At 47.1% G+C, this 22,757-nt stretch overlaps 1 protein-coding gene and 1 non-coding gene across 7 annotated transcripts in view; one reads left to right on the forward strand and one right to left on the reverse strand.

Moving 5' to 3' along the window:
• tai (basic helix-loop-helix family member taiman) overlaps positions 1–21,325 on the forward strand; it is a 93,154-nt gene extending 71,829 nt beyond the window's left edge. For 4 of the 6 annotated variants that reach the window (XM_015181495.2, XM_001355806.4, XM_033379413.1 and 1 more), the window contains exons 4-16: positions 6,519–7,170; positions 7,518–7,679; positions 11,144–11,975; positions 12,034–13,550; positions 13,643–13,831; positions 13,902–14,872; positions 15,405–15,835; positions 16,596–16,781; positions 16,845–17,185; positions 17,254–17,554; positions 17,914–18,300; positions 19,172–19,504; positions 19,569–21,325. In XM_015181495.2, the coding sequence (XP_015036981.2) occupies positions 6,519–7,170; positions 7,518–7,679; positions 11,144–11,975; positions 12,034–13,550; positions 13,643–13,831; positions 13,902–14,872; positions 15,405–15,835; positions 16,596–16,781; positions 16,845–17,185; positions 17,254–17,554; positions 17,914–18,300; positions 19,172–19,504; positions 19,569–19,600 (6,334 nt within the window). In that variant the 3' untranslated portion in view covers positions 19,601–21,325. The remainder of the gene's footprint in view (positions 1–6,518; positions 7,171–7,517; positions 7,680–11,143; positions 11,976–12,033; positions 13,551–13,642; positions 13,832–13,901; positions 14,873–15,404; positions 15,836–16,595; positions 16,782–16,844; positions 17,186–17,253; positions 17,555–17,913; positions 18,301–19,171; positions 19,505–19,568) is intronic. The other 2 variants (XM_033379415.1, XM_033379416.1) reach the window with 2 other exon arrangements.
• Positions 8,845–8,918, reverse strand: TRNAT-AGU (transfer RNA threonine (anticodon AGU)). Its single transcript has one exon. It is a non-coding gene; the product is annotated as a tRNA-Thr (tRNA).
• Positions 21,326–22,757: the final 1,432 nt, after the last annotated feature.

A 22,757-nucleotide genomic window follows, 5' to 3' on the forward strand; every position in this document is an offset into this window, starting at 1 on the left:
AGCAACTGTGCAAAGTGCATTCAGTCATTCCGTCATTCCGGCATTCAGCAGGTGTAACAGTCAGACAGAGAGAGAGAACGATATGTGCCGGAAAGAGACCTCTGTGGGGGGGTGGCGGGGAAGGGGGACTTGGCCTCTCATTAGATGTTATCATTCCATAGATTGCTGCAGTTACTGTCTATTGAATCATTTAGTTACAGTTCTGATATAATAGCAGACGCAGACCCCCAGATACAACAGTCGTTACCTATGATCGCAGCGAAAGATGGGGGGTTGGGGCTGGGGTTGGGGTCTGGTTCCGTGGAAATTGCTATGGGAATTGTGCAGTGCTGCTGAACCCAATCAAATCATGATTATAGATATCGTTAAATGGCATCCAAATGGCTGCAATTTGCCGGGCTCTAAAGTGAATATTAGATTAAATTTATGATTGGGTGGCAGGCGTTTCTTCAAGTAGCGGCGGAAACTATAGAAAAAACCAAGGTGCTTCCGTTTGAAAATTCGTTTGCGTTTATTACTGGAAATATTCCTTGAAAGACCTGCTCTGCCCCCCTCGACAGTTCTCCTTGCCAAAAATCATGCTTAATTTGTTAATTACTCGCGCATTTTAATTGCCACAAATTGGTTTGCCTTTCGTTTCGCACTCTTCGGTGGTGGCTTGTTGTTTGTTATTTCTCGCTGGTGTGGCGCTGAATGGAAAGTGAAAACTGTCGTCGCACTGCCTCTCCTGAGTTGGCAATTAGTCAGTGAAAGTGTAGCAGATGGCACGAGTCTGTCCGTCCGTCCATGGCTCTTTTCTGAGGCTGCTTTGGTGGCTCTTTCTTTGCGGCATAATAAAAAATACTTTTAACTATGTGCCGCACATAAATCAATGTCAATTAACTGATTGAAAAACTGATTTATAAAGTGCGAAAAATCATTATAAAATTAAAATAAAACTAAGAAAAAATCACCACAAAAAATCAAGTACTTCCAGAAACCAATTTTTGCCGCCTAATTGGATACAAAAATATATGATCTTGATATCATAGAGAGATAGAGAGATATAGAGAGAAACACCTACCGATTTCCACTTCCCCGAAATAGACAACGAATAAAAAAAACCTGAATCATACAAAACATTCATGAAATTTATCAAATATCCAATTGACGGCTATGCTTTTTTGCAATAAAAAACGCACACAGACAGACAGACAACACAACAAAAAAAAATATATATAGAAAGAAAAATAAAAATAAGTATCAGCAAACAGCAACAAAAGCAACAACTGACGAACATCGGCAATCGAAATACACTTGAACGTGAGTGAAACAAAATTCATGACCCACTTTATAAAACGCTTTTTCTTTCATCCATGACCCACTTTATTATTTGTAGCAGCAATGACTGCCGCGAGAGAGCACCAGACCCACTCTCCAAGAGCACAAAGAGAGGGAGAACGAGAGAGAGAGAGAGAGAGGGAGAGACCCCCGAACATATGTTTTATTCACACAATTAGTTTGCTAAAACTGCAGGCTTACCCACATACGAATACTCGTATGAGAGATACTCGGCACCCATACTGGCATTCACACCACGATTCACATGCACATTCACATTCACAGCTGAGCAAATGAGGTTGTGTGCGGTGTACGGTCTACGGCTAACGTCTGAGGTGGAGACTAGACTTGCGACTAGTTTTAGACACTGATTAAACAGCTGCACCGCACTTAAGGCGAGACTTAAGGCGACAACTGACAACAAATAACATTTAAAATTAGTGTAGAGACAGCCTTAAGCAAGGATTAGGCAGGGGTGTATTTAGAAATATTTAAAGACCCTTCGAAATTCCCTTCTCTAATCCAAACTCCCCTATCGGCTATCTTCTTTTTTTTAGCAGAGTTTTCAACCGGGAATCCCCCACAAATAAACGCAACCCATAAAGCCCGCATATTTTGCTGTTTTTTTTTTGCTGATATTTAGTCACCGTGAATCAGCATTTCGGTATAGTAATTTGTCATTCAAATTCCACTGGAAATGCCACCAAAAAGCACGAATATTTGTTTGAGTTTTGGCGAGAGCCAATCGGAAATTGATGTCAAGGATACCTAGTGCTGACAGAAGCGGAAGTGACACGAAAAACAGTGCAGGAAGCAGGAAAACTCCAAAAAGAGAGGCTTAAACCAAATTGAGTTGGGGTAGGTCTAAGGGAAGTTCTTTAAAGAGAGAAGAAAGGAAGTTCTCCTTGGACCTGTTTCTTCTAGAAGCGCCAGGGCATTGTCCCAGAACTTTTGGCAAAGCCATAAATCGTGGAATATTTAATATTCATTTGATGCTGTTTATTTGCGCAGCATCTCCTATTAATTGCTGGATGAATGTGTACCGTACCTTGACAGCAGCAGCAAAAGATACAAATTGTTTGGAAATTGCTTCTTGCTTAACGTTTCTCTCTGCCACTGACATTGATGGGGCTCCTCCTTTGCTCTCATTTCCTCCTTTCCTGTTTCGAGCACACAATTTCCACTCTGCCATATTCTCCAAGCTCCAACCTCCATCCTCCAACCTCCAAGCTCCATCCATTTTCTATCCCATTTTTCCTTGCAGTTTTCTGGTTGTCTTTCAGACATTTTCCCTGACATTTTCATTGCACATTTGTCTGCTGGTTTGTTGTTGTTGTTGTTGTTGTTGTTTGCTTTGTTGGTTTTTGCTCTCGACTGGCGGTTGGTAAAATGTTGCCTGTTGTCGCTGTCATTGTCGATGTTGTTGGCTATTAATTGAGACTGGCGTATTGGCAACATGTTTATTTTGGCCAACAGGCAGTTCCAATCCGCTCGGAGCAGAGGATGCAGGCAGCCAAGAGGACGTGGATGCTGGATACTGGATACTGTGGCTGTTGCTGTTAAAGTGGCAAACGGTGTACGTTTAGATATTCCTTCAGAGATTTCGTTTCGAATGGAGGTAGTCTTTTCTGCTTACAGATTCTCTTACATTGTCAATAGACTTGAATATATTTTACATTTTAAAGCATAATCAAAGTCCATTCCGGGTTCTCCGTTCCGTGGGGCGTCGAGGCAAACATCACGTAGACCCACCAAAAAACACATCTAAATTTTTGTAAGCTTTGCCCTCAAGCGTTGTTTCTGCTTCTCTCCCTCTCCCTCTCTCTCTCTCTCTTCCTTCCTTCTGGCAGACTGTGCGTATGAGTAATTTAATGCAGCATCGCAGCACCACAGCATCACCACCACCATAATAATCGCCTTCATCATGAGACTCGTGACTCAATTTGTCTAAGGCCCCCCCCCATCCATGTATCTCTGTCTCTGTGTCTCTCTGTCTCCGGCTTTACTTGCGTTCTCGTACGTTCTCTTATATGGAAGTCAAAGCTCAAAACGCCGCAAAAAACAAACGAAAGCAAATTCCAAAACTCTGCATGGCATTACTCGTATAATCAACATTAAATATAATGAGTAATTTACGAGTTTTTTCACCACAACCCCCCCTTGGCTGTGATTCATGGAACGACCTTCTCTTGGGCTTGGTATTTCATCAGGCCTGGGGGTTTGATGATGGCAGGGAGTGGGACTTTCGAGATCTGGAAGATTGGAAGATCAGTTCTATCAAGAAATAAGGTGGACGATGATCCAAAGAGTATTCTCCCTCTGGCAGTGCTCTGTCTACAAAAATACCATTTAGTATTTTATCAGGAAAATACCCAGAAGAAATATTCTCACACGACATTGAAAATCTTGTGTCCGAAAGAAAGAGAAGGAGAGACAAATGCCAGAGGGAAAGAGAGAAGAAAGTGAAATTAATTATTTGGCCCCGACGACAAAGTTGGCGCTGATTCAGTTTTATGCCCCATTAAGATCAATGGGGACACCTCTCTGCCTCCACGCTGCTCCCCCTTCCCCCTGCTCCCCCCTGCCCACTCTGATGATCAAACAAATGCGTTCCATTGTCCATTTGAGAGACGAAATGTTTGTTTTGCCACAGCAGAGGCAGGGCGAAAGTGGCATCTCTCTCTGGGTCTCTCTCTCTCTCTGTGAATATATTCCGCTGTTTGTCTATAAATATCATGTGTCGCTCTCTTTCTCCCTCTCTCTGTTTGCCTTATGACGATAAATTGCGAAAATAGCGAATCGGAATGAGACGGAGATTGAAAGGCCCAAGCGGCAAAGTGCAAATTGATAAGGCCCACAGAAAGCAGCAAAAAAGCCAGAAAAAAATACTAAACAACAGTATCAACAAAAAGTCAACTGACTTGCTGCATTAATTGTAATTTAATTAATTTACGCTCCTTCTCTCCTGCTTCTGCTGCTGCCTTAATTAAGCGCGTCAATCATACGCCCTGTGTGGCACAAGCCGAAAGAAAAAACCCAAAAGAATATTCGCGTTTAAGTCTGAAGGAGGATCAACATCAGAGCAGGCTGCCACATTTAAGTGTCGCCCTGTCAAAATAGGCAACAACCAGAAAGCAGAGGCTGGAGCCGAACATAGAGATGCCCTGACAGAAGGCTAAATGGCACTATCTATAGCTCCAAAGAGTTCTTTCCAAACAGCTCCTCCAAAACATAATGCCCTTCTGCAAAGGGTACAACCCCAAAAACAACAGAAGCAAAAGAACTCCCGCAATTATAGCGCTTGTCGGGGAGGGCAAGGCGCCAAGAGGGGTGGAGGCTTGTACGTCACTCATTTTGGCGCCCATTGCATTCACATTTTGGCCAACTGCCCGTCATCTATCCCCATGCCCGATGCCCATGCCCATGCCCTGCCTTTCCCCATGGCACTCCTCCCTAGCGTCGGACGCTGATTACATCTCCTGACCATGTCCAGAGTTTTGTCTGTAATTACTATTTCTTTTTTTTGAGATTCTCAGAGCCCCAGAGAGAATGGACAGGGGGTAAGGGAGGTCTTCATTATGCATATAATGTAATTAAAAAAGAAGAGGAATAAGCACAAGTTGTAGCACCGGGTGGTCTGCAGCTCCTCAGAGCTCCTCGGAACTCCAACAGAAAGAACTCTTTGCGGCTCGAGAACTGGGACGACGGGACTCTGTTTCACGCTTAACTGGTTGAGTGAGCCTCTCTCTCTCTCTCTCTCTCTGTATGTCTCTCGCTCAGTCGGTTGTTCAGATACTCGTACAACATTCAGGCAAATGTTGCTCTCCACAATTTTGCATTTACCTCGAAGTTTCGTTTCTCAAGTGGCGCTCGAAAAACCTAAAAATACAATTTATTCCACACTTTAAGCAAATAAAGCAAGCAATTAATCAAGCAACCAAATAAAATGTGACATGAAAGGAGCCCCCGAAAACCGACAGAGAGAGAAAGAGCATGCAAGAGTAATGGCCATGATGGCCACTTGAAGTGCTGCCTGGACCTGTTCCGGTCCATGCGAAGAGGCTGCTGTGAGGCTGTGCGTTGCCCCAAAAACTGACAGCATTAATTTGACTAACGTTGCGGTGGCAACCCCCTGACGGGGCACGTCTCGGGGTCACCACTCACCGAACCCCCGAAGAGTGTTTGTCCGAATCGCAGCTAACAAATGATTGAGGTTGAGTGGGAAAATCAGGAGAGCAGAAGGATAGACATATGCATCCTTTGAAGTGGCTGCCACGAAATGAAGATGTCACATTCCAAAGAGCGAAAGCTCTCCGAGCAGACAGGGGCAGCATTCCTGAAGCTGCTGTCGTCTCGTGGAAATAGTTGGGATTGTCAACCAAAAACAAGATTGTGGTGATTGGCTGTGAAATTGTTTGTTAACTGAGAGAAAGTATTAAATACCAACAGAGAAGAATCTACGGAATGTTTATCTAATTCTCTAAAAAAAAATACCAAAAAAGTCACTTAATTCTCAATAAATTCAACAGAAAATTCACCAATATTTCAGATGTAGAATTCAACATATTTCAGTAATTTCCAAACAAATACTAGAAAATATAAATAGAAAAATACTAGAAAATACTAGAAAAAATACCGTTAAATGTTGATCATTTCCACTTCTTGTGGAACCTAAAACATACCTTAAAAATACCAAGCTGACTTATAAAATACCAAATAAATACTGATATACGGTACCACTAATCGGTTTACTGTCACACTGGAACTCGAATTTCCTAATGCGCAATTAATCCAATCCCCCTAGCTATCGCTCCACCCCAAGACGCAAACCACAGAAAGCAGAGGCCCCAAAAACAGCTGATTGCTGCCGCTGTCTGCGTCTCTCACGCTCCTCCTCAAATGCAGATTAATTAGGCAATAAACTGTAATTGAGGCAGCACATTAGCCCAAAAGAAAGAGGGACTGGCGGGGGGCATGGACATGGGAATGGGCATGGGTATGGGCATTTTGCATTTTGATAAGCGAACGGGGCCAAGCCACAAAAGCCACAAAGCCCCAAAGCCAAGGCCATTCGTACAACAGCGCGTGCAGGCAGGCCCCCGGCACCCGGCACCTTTACAGCTCTTTTTCTGTTCCGTTCTTTGCGCAAATTCTGGAGAACTTTCCACTAATTCGAAATTCAATTCACCTTCTTTCAGGCTTAGCCCAAGTGACTTACCAGATCATTGGGCCTCAGGTACAGCGAACCCCACGACATCAGCCTCAAGCAGCAGCAGCAGCAGCAGCAGTAGCCTCCACCACAGCGGAGGCAGCACCGGCGCAAGCGGCAAGTACAACAGCAGCAACATCTCCGTGTGCAACCTGCCACGCTCCTCGCCGGCCGCCGCCACAGCAGCCGTCACCCTCTCTGCGGCCGCGGGCGGCAGCAGCCTGCTGAGCGGCCTGCACCACGGCCTGGCGCCCGGCACCCACCCACTGCAGCGCGCAACGGCGGCGAGCGGAGGCGGCGGCGCTGGTGCCGGGGGCGTTGCAGGCGCCTCCACAGCGGCCTCGCTCTCGCTCCAGCAGCAGCAGCATCAGCAGCAGCTGCAGCAGCAGCAGCAACAGCAACAGCAGGCACTGCTCTACCAGCAGCAGCACCAGCAACAGCAGCAGCAGCATCACCTCAACTCTCATCATTCTCTCCACAAGGCAGCGGCCGCCGCCGCAGCCACGGCCAACATCGCAGCTGCGCTGCAACGCTCGGCCATTATGAATGCGGTGGCGTCGCCGATCTCAGCCAGCAGCGCAGCCAACGCCGCGACGTCAGGCCGGAAGATACGCCGCAAGACGGATTCGAAGGTTAATTTGGTAAGTATTTTCCCTCTCTAGAAACACCAAAGCGATGAGGATTTGGACAGTACGGTCAGATAAATCACCATTAAAGTTACCGAATAAGCAATCACGGTACCATTATTCTAGAAGTTTTAACAATCATAATCAAAGAATCAAACAGTCAGTGGGATTATCGAAATTAATATTGAAAATATAACTTGATGATAACTGGAGATAAGATTTAGGAGTACGATTAAAGTTAAGATTAAGATTGAGGCAGTTGCGTCAATAGGAATAGCAAAACAGATCGAAACTTATAGTTAAGTACTCTCTAAAATGCTATACATAATATTAATAATGTTGTGTGTACTGACTTCTTGCAGCCGCAATCACAAATCAACAAATGCAACAATGAGAAGCGGCGTCGCGAGGCGGAAAATGGTTATATCGAGCAGTTGTCGGAGATACTAACGCTGAACAAGCGTGGGGATATGACCTCAACGAAACCGGACAAGGCGGCTATACTGAATCAAGTGGTTCGAACGGTAAGTCGAGAAAACCCCACCCACCCGATCAATCGAGGAGGGCCCTCAATTACAGACGAGAGAGACCTCATCAAACGAAACTAATAAGGCCAAAATCGCTGAACTACACGAAAAGCAATACAAGTTGTTATAACACCCTGCCACTGGGGACTGGGGGAGCCGGGCACCGACAGTGGACGGTGGACAGTGTGCTGGCCTGCGCGGAATACCAAATGATCCATTACAACATCCAAACAGAGGCAACAGAGGGTGTCCGTCGCCGTCTCCGTCTCCGTCTGCGAATTCCCCAATGTAATTTCCATTCGGTCTTCTCCGTAGTCGCCTACGTCTTTCTCTGTCTTTCGTTTGGGCAAAGCCGAAAACGCGTTCCAATTAAAAAGCAATTAAAAGCTCGGCCCGCAAAGAGCTTAAAAGAATTCGCGAATCGTATAGGAGCAGGGCATCACCGGACGGACCCTAGACTGAACTGACGACTGTCGACTGACGTAATTTAACCCGCCGCAGCACAATTTAATTAATATTTTTATTTAATTTACATAAATTTATTTATGTTTGAAAGCCCCGGCGCGACCCGACCCAATCCGACCCGATCCGATCCGTCCCTCGTCCCGAGTATTGTGTTGTTTTAGGCAAAGTTATTGTTGGTGTATTTCTTTTATTGGTTTCAGGTAGCCTAAGCACTTTATTATGTAAATTATTTGTGAGCCAAGCGCCACGCTTTGCCGCACAGCCAACCAACAACCAACATCCAAATCCAGCCAACAAAAAGCCAAAGCCAATGCCAACAAATGGGTTTTTAAATGAAACGCGGCGGCGGCGCCGAAAAACCATATACAAAAAATATACATAATTTTATTTTGTAATCCATACGGGCGGGCGAAAACTAAACAAGAGTCGCAAGTGCCACTGGTCTAGGGTTAATAAAAAACAATTAAAGCACACACCACACGGGACGGCACATGAGGTCCGTGGACACATGGGTTCCGTAAGTAATAAATAAATTGAATTAAATGGGTTCCGTGTGGCAGTGCCCAGGGCTTTTTGTCGCCTAATAAGGGAAATCATCCGGGACGCTAATCAAATTGATAAAACCATAATCCAACAAATTGCCACAAAGTGAACAAAAGTTAGAAAAAGAAAAAAAAAGTTGCAACGGTTTCCACAAAGGCCCCGACGAGATTCGAACTCATGATCTCCTGTTTACTAGACAGGCGCTTTAACCAACTAAGCCACGGCGCCCGTTGACGATAGGGCGACGGGTCGCTTACTTCTGGGGTATCGGCGGCATATGCTGCGAGCGGTTTCGCGTTCTCCGTGAGGTGTGGGAATGTGTGGCTGTCTATTTTCGGCAGTTGTGTAGATAGCGGCAGAAAGAGACGGATGCATGAGTATCGGAAGAAATATTGAGGGGAATAATATTGTGGTATAGAGTAATCATAAGTATCGCTAAGAACTCTCTATCTCTGTCGATCCGTTAAACACCGTGAAGGACCATCTCAAACAAGATACTCAGTCCTTTAATGCACGTTCTGTCGAGCTTTTTGTCCCCTTTTTCACGTACAAACCCCCTTCTCGCGCTCTGATCTCCGTTTTCTGCCGAAATTCCACAGCTGCTGCTTCTCTTTATCGCATCTTTTACCTGATGCGATCAATTTTTGGAAGAATCTATGGGCCAAAGCCCGCCAAAAAACAGACCGAGAGATAGAGGTGGAGAGAGGCGAAATCCAGACACGTTTCAGACATTTGCACGCCATTGCACGCGCCGTGTACTCTCTTTCGGTGTTGTTCCTTTTGTTGTTTACTTTATCATTTGACTGATATTTTTCGGAGTGCCTTCACCCCGACACGAAATTTCGTTCTCGGGAGCAACTTTTCCTGGTCACACGGACACACACAGTTCTGGCACAGCGAAGCTTCCTTCCAAAGAAATTAAAAGCTCGCCGCGCTCTCTCAGCTGTCGTTGTTGTCCCTCTTCCACTCAGCTGAAAGATCAACGAACTGCTTTTGAAATGTTTTTTGGACGATGACGGTGACGTCGCACCTCGATGGCAATTTCACATAGTTGTGATTCTTCGACGTTCCACTGTTCCTGCTCTTTCTACTCCTTCTCCACCCGCTGCCGGCCCGCCGTGTCCGCCGCCACCCCCCCCACACACACACTGCACAAGGTGCAAGCTGCAAATTCAATGTGATAACACACACACACACACACATATATATACTACCTCTTCGCGTACGGTACAAGCAAGCCGGTAAACAAAAGCTGGAGAAGAGAGACAGAGCGAGAGAGAGAGAGTCGCATGGCTTGGTCAAGAAGCTTTATTGCTTCCAGAGAGAGAGAGAGGGAGGTGGTGAGAGCCAGTTGTTGTGTATTTTTTTAATACAATTGCATCAAAAAATGTGCGCTTATTATTTCGGCAACTTTGTGACTGAACGAACGTTCCACGCGGCTGTGTATCTCTGTTCTGTGTTTTTTGTTCTGTGATTTCATTTGTGGCACTCTAAAAAGTGAGTAATTTTTGGCCCAAATTGAGTCATAGACCGCCTCCAGACCTGGCTCTGACTGATAAGCAGCTCGCTTCCCGGGCCCCTATAAAAACAACGACAAACCAAAACAATGTGAAATGCCAATGACATTTGTCCCAGAACACACGCGACGTAAAGTGCAAGTTGATTGACCTTGAATAATGTGCCAGCGAATTTCGCATTCTGCTCCACTGTTGGACGGTGGGCGGCGGGCGGCGGTGGGGTGGTTTGGTGTCGGGCCGTTCTGGGCCTTGCTGGGCCGCGGAAGGTGTGTGCTTTGGAAATCCATCAAAGTCGTCGAAAAGGAAAGCCCCATAATAACAATAATATTTGAATAATGCGAGTGCGAGTGTGAAATGTGTGTTTGGTTTCGGTTTTCGGTATTTTCTGTGGAAAAGTCAATGGACTCTCAAACGCGCGCGCGAAAATTTTTGCGTGTCCGAGTAAAAATAACGCAAATGCTCATAGAGAACGCATACAAATGGCAGGGACTGTGCTGTGTGTGAGGTTTATTGCACTTCCATTGTGTCAATAATACAATGGAGCAGATCGGATCAGAACAGAACAGCCAGAATTATGATGATGGAGTACTACGACAAAGTGTGCCATAATATTCGTGAAGGGAATGGAAATGGGAACGCGAATGGCTTCCGCATTGCAAAAATACTGCAGTTTTAGTGTCTCGTCTCTGATGACAAAGTGGGTCCCGGGTCCTCGGCTTCGAGGCTGGGATCCGATCTGATATGAATGAAGTTTTTATTGGTGGTAATGGTGCCTCTGTCTATAAGACTCGTCGCGACAATTTAAATTGAACGTAGAACGAAACAAGATATGGGGGTGTGAAATTCCATTGTCCCCAGTACTAAACAACGATCCTTTCGTTAAGTATTAGATATCGTATTCGATTATTTATTGATTTTATTCGTATATTTTTGCAGTATCGTGAAATTTGTGACAAAGGCCAAAATCGTGATATATCCTCAACTTCAACAAACAACAACAACTCCACGGCGACAACCAACAACAACACAAACAATAATAACAACAATAGCAACAGCAACAACAACAACAACAATAGCAAACCACAAACAACCTCAACGCCCCGCTGCAGTCGCTGTGCAACAGACAACTGCTCGATCCATCCGGTGCAACAGGGAGAGGTCTCCTCGACAGAGCCACCGCTGCCACTGCCACTGCCGGAGCCATCGCTGCTGCTCGGCCAGGTGCCGGAGATCTCCGCCTACTTCGAGGCCCTCGAGCACTACATCAGCGGCGTGGGCTGGGTCCTGCTGCAGGTGAACGCCAACGGCATCATTGAGTCCTGCACGCAGAACATCCGCGAGCTGATCGGCTATGAGAAGCAGGAGCTCTACCACCAGCCCCTCTACATGTACCTCTACGCGGGGGATCACGCCAAGCTAGAGCCGATCATCAACAACATGTACAGTAGCGGAGGTGGAGGAGGAGTAGGAGCTGGAGGCAGTGGATCAGCCAGTGGAGGTGGAGGTGGGGGCTGGGGCGATCTGGATGAGCTGAACAACGGCAACGTGTCGCAGCAGTCGGCGGGGTCCAACTCCAGCTCGGGGAACGCTCAGTCGGGCAAGTCCAAGCGGAGTATCTCCACGAAGGTGCGCATGCTAGTCAAGGACCCGCGAACGGCCACCCAGACGTCGTCCAACTGCGAGGCGGGCATGGAGCAGAAGCCACTGAGGCAGTCCGGGCAGCAGGACAAGTACGAGGAGGTGGTCCTGATAGCGGCCCCCGTGAAGGGTGAGTGGAAAGCAATAGATCCCTTAGGACCTGACTCTAATCAATCTTTATTCCACAGACGATGCGGATGCCAGCAGCTCGGTCCTGTGCTTGATCACGCGGCCGGAGGACGAGTCGCCGCTAGAGATCAATATGCAGCAGCACGTGCAGCAGCAGCCCATCGAGCAGATGACCTTCAAGCTGGACATCCACGGCAAAATACTCAGCCTCGATCCCACTGCCCTGCGGGAGCCCTTCAAGCAGCACATGCAGACCTGGGTGGGTCGTCTGTGGCAGGACCTGTGCCACCCGCACGACCTCTCCATGCTGAAGTCGCACCTGCGCGACATCCAGGACTCGGCCAGCCCCCACTCACCCGCCAGCGGGGGTCCCGGCTCCGGCTCCGTGCACATATCCAATGTGGTGTCGCGTCCGTTCCGCCTGCGCCTGGGTGCCCCCGACGTCTACGTGCATGTGAAGGCCAACTCGAGACTGTTCCTCAACCAGACCCCAGGCGAGGGCGACTTCATCATGTCGGTGCAGACGCTCCTCAACTCAGAGAACGACATGAACAGCAACAACACGGGAGCGGGAACGGGATCGGGACCGGGACCGGTTTCCGGAGCGAGCTCTGGAACGGGACCTGGAGCGAGTGGCGGCGGCGGCATGGGCGGAATGAGCCAGCTGTGCGCTATGTCGCCGGGCCCCTCGCTGGCCAACTCCCTGCTCAACAACCTCTCGATGGACGGGCTGCACAGCAGCTCCACCTCCTCGTCGGCGGCCTCCGCCATGCTGCCCACGTACCTCCTGGGCGGCCTGGTGGGCGGCGGACAGCACAACAACGGGAACGGTAACAGCACGCAGACGACCAATGTGGGCGGGCCGCTCATGAGCAGCGCCATCCACAACGGCACCGGGATGCAGCAGCAACAGCAGCAGCAGCGGTCCTCCTCCGCGGCCAGCTCCTCGGCGGCGAACCTGGTGAACACGTTCACCGCCTCGCCGGCCCCCGGGGAGCACAGCTTCTACGGCAGCGACACCTTCGAATTCGACATTGCACATTCCTCCTTCGACATCGATCCCAGCGGCGGCGTCGGCGGCTGGACGGACTCGCGTCCGAATTCGCGGGCCTCCGTCGCCACGCCCGTGAGCACGCCGCGACCGCCCTCCGGCCACGGCTTCAGTCCGGCCGTGTGCGCCTCCCCGGCCACGCCCTACCAGCTGTCCTCGCACTCTGCCGCCAGCCTTCCATCGCCACAGTCGAACGCCAGTGCCGGCGGGGGCAACTATGGTTTCAACTTCCCCTCCTTCGAGCCGGGCGACACCAAACCGGAGAAGGATCCCCAGCAGCAGCAGCAGGGCAACAACAGCAGTAGCGGTGGCCCCAGCAGCAACAGCAACCCGATGCTGGGAGGCCTTCCGAACGGTGTGGGCGGACTACTCCTCTCCCAACAACAGCAGCAGCAACAACAAGCGCAGCAGCAGCAGCAACAACAACAGCAGACGGCGCCGCAACAGCAACAGGAATCCTCGGAGCGACTGCGGCACCTGCTGACAAAGACCAGTAGTCTGGGAGGACTGGGCGATGAGGAGAAGGTGAGCAGAAGGCACTACTATCGAAGGGCTGCCATCAGACATATATCCCTGCACTTTCAATGAATCCTCTGGTAATAATCGATTCTTTGCAGTACTTTAAGCAGGAGAGCAGCGAAGACGAGAAGCTCAGTGGGGGACCCGCTGGCAGCTTCAAGATGGGCGGCCAGCCAGGAGGAGCCATGGGCATGTTTGGGTCCATGGGACCGTTGGGACGCAGTGCAAGCGCCACGACCACACTGCTGCACAAGCCCGGCAACTCACAGAACACCATGCTGCTCAAGGTGAGTAGAGTGCTCTCCAAGAGCCCGGGAGTGCGAGAATCCTTTTCTAATGGTTATATTTTGTTGGCAGCTTCTCAACGAGAAGACAGACGATGATGATGTGCCGGGAGCCATGAGCAATGCCCGCCAGAGCGAACTGATGCGGCAGCTCAAGAACAACGACGGGGGCCATGGGTCCGGCCATGGGTCCATGCACCGAGTGGGCGCCGGCGGGAACATGAGCAACGAGGATCTCAAGGCCATGCTGAAGATCCAGAGCGATCCGTCGCTGAGCCGCAAGCGCTCGCTCAACGAGCCCGACGACGACCTGTCCTCCGCGAAGCGATCCGAGGACAAGCCCAGCAAGCTCTGCACCCAGAACAAGATGCTCGCAAAGCTGCTGCAGAATCCGCCAAAGATACCCAAAGCCCCCAACGCCGAGCAGCCGCTGCAGGTGAAGACGCTGCCCGACATCACCAGCTCCTCGATGTCCGCGATGACCTCGGGCAGCTCCCTCTCCGCCCCCGGCAACCTAATCAGCGCCGGTAGTACTGGACCCAAAGCGGCAGCCAATCGAAACCGCAAGCAACAACAGCAACAGCAGCAACAGCAGCAGCAGCAACAGCAGCAACAACAACAGCAGGCAGCCAGCAATCCTTCCCAGCAGCAGCCGCAGCCAAACGATGTCTACCTCAGCCAGCCGCCGCACCAGCAGCCGCACCAGCCGCCGCAGCTAGCCTTCCAGCAGCAGCAGCAGCAGCTGCAACAACTGGCGACCTCAGCATCTACCTCAATTACCACAGCGGCCTCGACCTCGGCGGCTGCAGCGGCAGCGGCGGCCATTCTGGGCGACGGCGACACGGAGTTGTCCAAGCTGCTGGACAGCGTCATGGAATACTATCCGGACGACGCCCCTATTGTGGCAAACGCCCCCTCGGCGGCCTCCGCCATCAGCGACATACAGAAGTCGCTGATGCTCGACGTGGAGTCCGCCACCTTCGGAAGCGACCTGAACCAGCACATCCTCATGAGCCAGCAACAGCTAAAGGATTCAAGTGTGGGGTATGTTTACCATGACAGCTGCTAAAGCCAGCTTACGATTATTATGGAGGAGTCGAGTCTGTTGTTGTAGCGGTATGGGATTCTGTTTTTGAGGCGGAGAGGCTGCGTTCTCTATCAGCCCTCCTCCGAGTATGATATACGGTCAAGGCCAGGGGAGCTATCTTCCGCCATTTGTATTGCTGTTGGGGTCGGGATATAATTAGTAGGGGCATTTATAGGAAGTTTGTTCGAGCGGAATGTTGGGAAGAAGCTCAGATCATCTGCTGCTTCTTCTGGCCATGTGTGGGCGAGTGTAGATCTGTAGATCGAATGCATGTTTTTAGTGGGGTAAGGTCCGCAGAGAGGTCTGATGTTAGACCATATTTGGGTTGGGTGTAGGGTCTGCATTAGGGTGAATTTTTGAGGGGAATTCCGATTTCCGTTTGGTAACCTTGTCGCTTTTGAGAATTGTAAGATCGGAACGGTACGAGGGAGGGTAGTGGTGGTGTTTTGTGGAATTGTCAAAGTGTTACTAATTATGTTTTTCCCGCAGAGATCCCAGTCTGCTTCACCATCAGCAGCAACAGCAGCAGGCGGCGCAACAGCAGCAACAACAGCAGCAGCTCTTGGCCCTCCAAGTGGCGGCCCAGCAGCACCAGCAACACCGGCAGCAGCACCTCCAGCAGCCGCCCGCCTACCCGGGCATGCTCAGCCTCCAGCAGCAGCAGCAGAACCAGCAGCAGCATATCATGCATGGACGAATGGACGCCATGCGCAACCAGGGCTTCCAGCGACCGCCGCCCATGTATTCTGCTCGTGGTCGCGGCCCCATGAATGCCGTGGCCACGCCCGGCGGTGCTGTGCTGCCCGCCCAGCAGCAGCTCCGCAACATGCGACAGCAGCAGCAGCTGGCGGCGGCCCAGCAGAAGGAGCGTCTCCTGCAACAGCAGCAAAAGCAGCAGCTTCTGGTCCCAGAGAATGCCAGTGAGTACCCAGAGAATATCTTCCTTATATAGAATAATTTATCTAGCGCAGTGTCGAGAAAAGTTTGTTACCCCCAAACTAAAAACAAAACAAAAATCGTAGCTCCAGTTATTAATTATTTAAATGGTTCAAAAATTGAATTCTTAACTTTTAAATAGGCAAAGTTATCTATTTGTTTCCCTATTTTGAGATTCCGGTTTGGAATGCTCGATCGACAATAAAATGAGACTGTCGAGTCTCTTCTGTCCCATTAAAGATCTTAAGTGGTTTTTAATTATACATATTTAAGTATTTTTTAAGTATTTATTTTTTTGAAAGTCTAGTCGCAAATCCCATTTTATTGAAGGCTTTAGAGAATTTTTGCTTAAAAATAAATATAGATCACCGAAGATTAGCAGCAAAATTTAAAATATAATATGCATACACTCTGATGATATTATACAAGGTGGTCCGCTTCCACAACGCGCTTCTTTTTCGGGTCTTATTTTACTCAGTACAACAGCACACATTGTTCCTCTCTTCCTCATCAAACATGGCGGCAATGCGCTCTCAGTAGTGCTGAGAGAAAAAAATAAAACCAGAAAGAGAGTTAGCGGACCACTTTGTAGAATTTCTGTATGGCAGAGACTATCTTTAGAGCAGTCTATTGGTATATTTCAACCTTCTGTGTGAATATTGTAAGTGGTGGTCTTTTTCGGCTAGAAAATAATCATTATTTACGGTCCCTGAAAATAGCTGATCAATTCGTTTTTCCTTCCAGCTGGCATCAATGCGGGCCTCAACAACATTGGCTCGCTGCTCAATACCACGGTGGCACCCAATGTCTCCCTCTCGCGCACCAATCTGCCGGCGGACGCTCAGCTCAGTCCGGGCTTTGCCCAGGCACTGATGCAGCAGCAATTGAGTCCCGGACGCAGTACACCCTACAGTCCGCAGCCGAACCAAGGTACTGGTATGGATAGCTAGTCCCTGCAATGGTTGCTCAAACGTGTGTTTCCTCTCCCTTCAGGCTATGCTCCGACGTTCCCACAGCCGGGCCAGCGTCTGTCGCCGCAGCAGCAACAACAGCTCAACCAACAGCAGCAGCAGCAGCAACAGAACAACGCCCAGGCGCAACAGTTGGCCTACCAGCAGCAGCAACAACAGCAGCAGCAGCAACAGGTGGGCGATGGGGGACGGTCCAGCACGCCGTTCGGCTCCAATTCGGGACTGCAGTCGCCGGGAATGCAAAACAGTCCGCAGCAGTGGCCCACTGGAGGAGCAGGGGGAGGACCGGGAGGTCCGCTGCCCTCCGGCAATGCGGGGCGAACGCTGCAGCAGCACAATCCCATGCTCATAGCACAGTTGCAGGTAAGTCCTGAGATCCGATTGCCACTGCCAAAGTCAATAACTAATGCCATTCCATGACGCTGATGCAGGGCGTCAGTCCGTATAATGCGCGTCAATACCAACAGAACCAGAGACGAGGCCTCAACTCTCCCGGCGCCCAGGTCGGGCCTGTGGGCAATGCGGCGGCGGTGGCCCTGCAGCGCCAGAACTCGTTCCAGGGCCAGGGCGGCGGCGGTGCGACGACTCCCGATGGCAGCGGCGGACCTGGTGTCGTCGGATTCGGTGGCCCCCAGTCGCCGTACGGCGGCAATGTGAATGTGTTCCAGCAGCAGCAGCTGCAGCGACTCCAGCGCCAGGGAAGCGTCCCGCAGGCCACGCAGCATCTGCCAGGTAAGAGATCTTCAGATGGAAGAGGAGCTCCACCTGAGGTTGCAGAAGATCAGATCAGAAAAAAGCCAAAGATTAGATATTAGTACACTAGAAATTGAAAAGAAAACTAATTGGAAAACTACGCGTTTTTCCAATTCCGAGTCTCAATGAAATGTAGAAGAAAAGAACTCTTTGTGGACTAGCTCGGGAGTTCTCCGTTTATAGATCAGTTAGGCGCCCCTTAATCCATATACTAAACATCCACATTTACTTAGACAGCTTCACACACACAACCAGACACACACACAAACACACATACACACTTTAATCTCGATTAGTTTTAATCAAAGCCAAACCAAACCACCGCTTAACCAAAACAGGCTCGCCACGCTTCGGCTCCTCCCCGGGCACGGCCGCCAACAGCAGCAGCCACAGTCACAGCCACAGCCACCACACTGACAATGCGGCTGCCGGCAATCCCTCCCAGCAGCAGCAGCAGCAGCAACACCAGCAGCAGCAGCAACAACAGCAGCAGCAGCAGCAACAGCAGCAGCAGCTCCTGAACGGACTGAGCATGTCGCCGCATCCACATCCGCATCCGGCCATGATGGGCGTGGGCGGAATGGGCAGTGGCGGAGGCAATGGCATAATTGGCCTTGGCGGAGGTGGCGGAAATGTCAACTATGCCGCCGCAATGGCCGGCTATGGGCAGGCCCAGCAGCCGCAGGCGCAGCAGGCGAATGATTTCTATGGTCGAGCGCAGACCGGTAAGCCCGTGTGCTCTCTCTCTCTCTCTCTCTCAATCTCTCTCACACTCAATCGAATCTCCATTTCGCTGTACAATCACCATGCCTATATGTAAATGTGTGTATATATCTGAGTATATATCGTATAGCTGTATGATCCATTGCCACCCATCGTAAAGCAAATGAAAATTTGGGAACATGAACATCCGCAAAACCGTTCGACACATTATTGTATATACAAAAAAGAAACCAAAACCAAACACATCAGTATTTGTAATCCAAACCAATCCAATCCACCTTTAACCCAGACATTTGCGTGTACTATCTACCTATCTATCGTGTATAACAACTGTATGATCCACCATTGTATATAACCAACCCAACCAGCCCAACCCTCCGCAAGCCAGGTCGGTTGATCTATATCTGTATATAATAACTAGAGAATAGTCTTAGGCGATGCTCCCTCCTCCCAAGCAAAAGCCATTTGGTGTACTATTAACCCCGTAAAACTATATTAGCGATACGAAAGAGCGTAATCTAAGAGGATGCCCTGCTGTAAATTGAATATCCAGAAGAATATCCATTGGTTGATGCTGTAGGAACTTATGTATACCCTTCCCAACGCCCAAGGCCCAACCGCCTTGTATCCCGTACCCTACCCTACCCTGCCCCCCTCCAGTTTTATGTGTGCCCTCCCACTTTTATGTTCCATGTTGTATTCTGTTGTCTGTTTGTGTACTTATTTATGTTTAATTTATGTTTTATGTTTAGAAATGATCCAGAAAAAGTGTGACTAAACTTAGTTTTACTCGTATGTTGTCGGAGCCCCCACCGATCCTTGATCCCTCCGGGACTCCATGGTCACTTATCGCTTCCCCTTTGATTCTTTCAGCTGGAAACGGAGGAGGCGGTGGCGCAGGAGCTGGAGGCAATGCAAATTCCGATTTCGTCAAGCAGGAGCTCCGGGCGGTGGTCAGTGTGAGGCAGCAGGCGGCTGCGGCGGCCACTGGAGGCGCCGGCGGGCCCGGAGTCGTGGCACAGCGCGGCCAGACGCCGCAGAGTCCGCTGCAGCAGGGACCAGTGATCGGCGGCGGAGGCGGCGGCATTGTCGGTGGCCCCAATAGTACAAATGCCATGGGCAATGTCACGCCCACGGGCAGTAATGTCGGCAACCCTATGCTCAATACGCCGCCGGATCAAACGCTGGGCTTCAGCTTCGAGACGCGTAAGTGAACCAGGATATGCATATGTAGTTGTGGAAATATTTTAAAGCTTGTATTCCCCCACAGCGGACTTCTTCACCAGCAGTGCCACGAGGTGACCCTAAAGTGCCTAAGGCACGACCCAAGGATCAGGAAAAGCAACTTCTCTGGCGCACGCATTTATGGCTCTAAACAAACGACACGTTAGCGAAAAACAAAAGAATAGGAGAAGCAAAAGGCGCCGCATGTAAATCTAATTTAAAATTACTAGCAGCACTATTTAAAAAATATATACATAAATATATTTATTTTATAATACTAGCAAATATTAATTGTAAAGCAAAATGCAAAATGGGAACCTCGTCTAAAAGAAATTGCAAAACCATAAATACCAGACACGCTATAGTTAAATATGTACATATTTTCAAAACGGAATCGGAAACAGATACAGAAAAAGCTGCAAAAGCTGAACACACACAAAAGATGATACATGAAATGCATATTTATTACGTTTAAAGATAAAGCTTAGGTATAAGCTAAAGCTATTATTCATATATACAAAAGAGAGAAAACGAGAAGGAAATCCAAGCAGAAGCATAAATAATGAAAGAATGGGCGCGTTCCGAGATGTTGTTAAATGGATATATGTATATTTAAAAAATATTATACAATATGATATGATGTAACGTGTATGGACAGGCGTTGGCTAGGCTCTAGACTCTAGCGACAAGCGACAACAGAATGTATACAATTTGATTGGAGAACCATATACCATATACCACATACCACATACATATAGCACACAAACACACACATGCATACGCAAACGCATACGCATTCGTATGCGTACGTATGGAATTTGTATATTTAAAATTAGTGTTGAATTTTTTTCAGTGTGATAATTTGTTAAATTTTATATACTAAATGTTGCTAATTTGTTGCATGCCAATGCTTTGCTTTACAATATGTTTAACTGTTTCAAACAACTTCAGACAGGACTCCTTTTGACCTACTCTCGATAATCGACTTCTCTTTCTCCGCGACTAGGGAAACAACAAAAACAAATCCCTTTATCTGTATATATTTCACTATATTTGTATAATTTTGCTAAGTTGCGCCGTCTTAAACTCTAATTCGTAGTTTAGTTAATGCTCGTCTAAAATTGTATTTGTAATTATTCTTAAATACTTTTATATCAAAGCGAGAAAGCAAAGCGCGCAAAGCAAGTCGGCGTTGCAATTTCATGTGAAGGCTATATTACAGGTTTTGTTTAAACTAATTTGTAATTTTAACCATTTTTATATTAGCTTGTACGAGTATGCATACACTATATACTATATACTATATATATATATATATATACTAAATACATATATGTAATATGTAATACAATTATATGTATACCTGTGTATGGATATGAGACACAATTTCAAGAAACACTTCTGTGCGCGAAGGCGATTCAAAGGCACAAGCTTCACGTTTTCTATTTGTAATTTTTTATTGATTTTGATTTTGTTTAAATCTATTAAGTCTATTAAGTTGGGTTCAATCGTTATAAATATTATTTAAAAGAAGAAGAAACGAAACAAATGCTATACAAATATTATTGATATAAATTTAGTTTATATTTTTATTAAATTACTGTTTAAACTGCAAAGCCCGAAATAAAAATTCACATATGCAAACATATATTTAAAACAGGTATGTAATTATCTTCTCCGTTTATGTTAATTTCTTCCAATTTGTTGCATCTCTAGTAATCTTTGATTTGACAAATTGTAATACTGAAAAGAAGTGCACCGAAACAACGACAAACAACACGAATAAAACACATTCATACGATACACATACGATATATGTATAGGGACAAAAGGCGATATTAACACTTGGGAAAATAGAAATACCTCTCGTTAAGTTCAAAAAACGTATAATAATTAGAAGTTCGTAAGAGTATTGAGCATACCCGAATAAATCCGCGAATTACATAACGAACTTACTCGATAAATTGTAAATAGATTGCAACCAGTTCAGATTAAAGTATTCACTAATTAAGAGACTAGTTTTTTAGACGCTGCTAGCTAAATTTCAATTGTCACGCGTAAATAGATATATATAATTAGCATAGGTTTGGGTTCTTCTTTAAGAGGCTACATTTAATGAAATTAAATTGAAACACGAAATGGTAATGCAGAAATGGTAATCAATTTAGGGCCAATTTTTGGCCTTCCCTTCAGCTCTCCCTTAGTTTTTGATACTGACAAAACCTCAAACCAGGAAAGAAAAAAAAAAAGTAAAACAACAAAATATACACAAGTATACTGCATTTAGCATTATATATTATATATATATACACCTAAATATATATAGTTTTAATGCAAGTTATTCACATATACCGGCATATACATATACATATACATAAATATATATTTATATGGGATAAGAGTATAGCAAATTTCACACAGCAACACGAAAAGTACATATAAAGTGCATTAATGAATTTAAGCATTTAATGAAATTAATTAATTTATAAGCCTAACAAAATATATTGAAATAATTCGTATATATTTAAATACAACAAATACAGAATATTTACAAACGGTATAAACATCATGGAGAAAAACAGAAATATCTCTTAAAACTCTAAACGCTATCTAACTCTTTGACATGAAATATTTACGTAAATGAAAAGCGAACTTCATTTTTTTAAAGATACGTATTTTACCTACTTAAGTGCATGTGAAGTTCTATAAAATTCATTAAGTTACAAAGCACTTCTGAGCGTATAAGTTACCCCTAATTAATTGTACATAGGGAACATTCAATCGAATAGTTCATAAGTTATTATTCAACAGTCTCGTACTCGTACCCGCTACACGCACCCTCTGAAACCTTCAGGCAGATCAGATTATATTGGGGTTTGGTTTATTTAAAAAGTATAGAATACTTTAGGACGAAGCCTTGATAAAGTATCCATCAGGGATATTCTCGAGATTACGAGAAGGCGTAGCACGCCCAAATAGGGCAGCAAAAAGAGAACAAAATTAATTTTTTTTGATTGTGAAAATGTCCTTGATCCTTGATAGGGACTATCAAATCAAGGATGGTCCCCGATTACATTAAGCCATAGCACGCCCAGATTGGTCGAGAAATGGCGGAGAAACCTTAATAATTATAAACGGAGAAAATATCCCTATTCCGAGCTAAGGACTTTTCCAAATCAGGGACAATTTTCCGATCATAGGCAGCCGTCGTACTCCTTGATCGCCCAACTAATAG

The sequence above is a fragment of the Drosophila pseudoobscura genome, chromosome 4 (genome assembly GCF_009870125.1).
Source record: "Drosophila pseudoobscura strain MV-25-SWS-2005 chromosome 4, UCI_Dpse_MV25, whole genome shotgun sequence".
Taxonomy (NCBI): Eukaryota; Metazoa; Arthropoda; class Insecta; order Diptera; family Drosophilidae; genus Drosophila; species Drosophila pseudoobscura.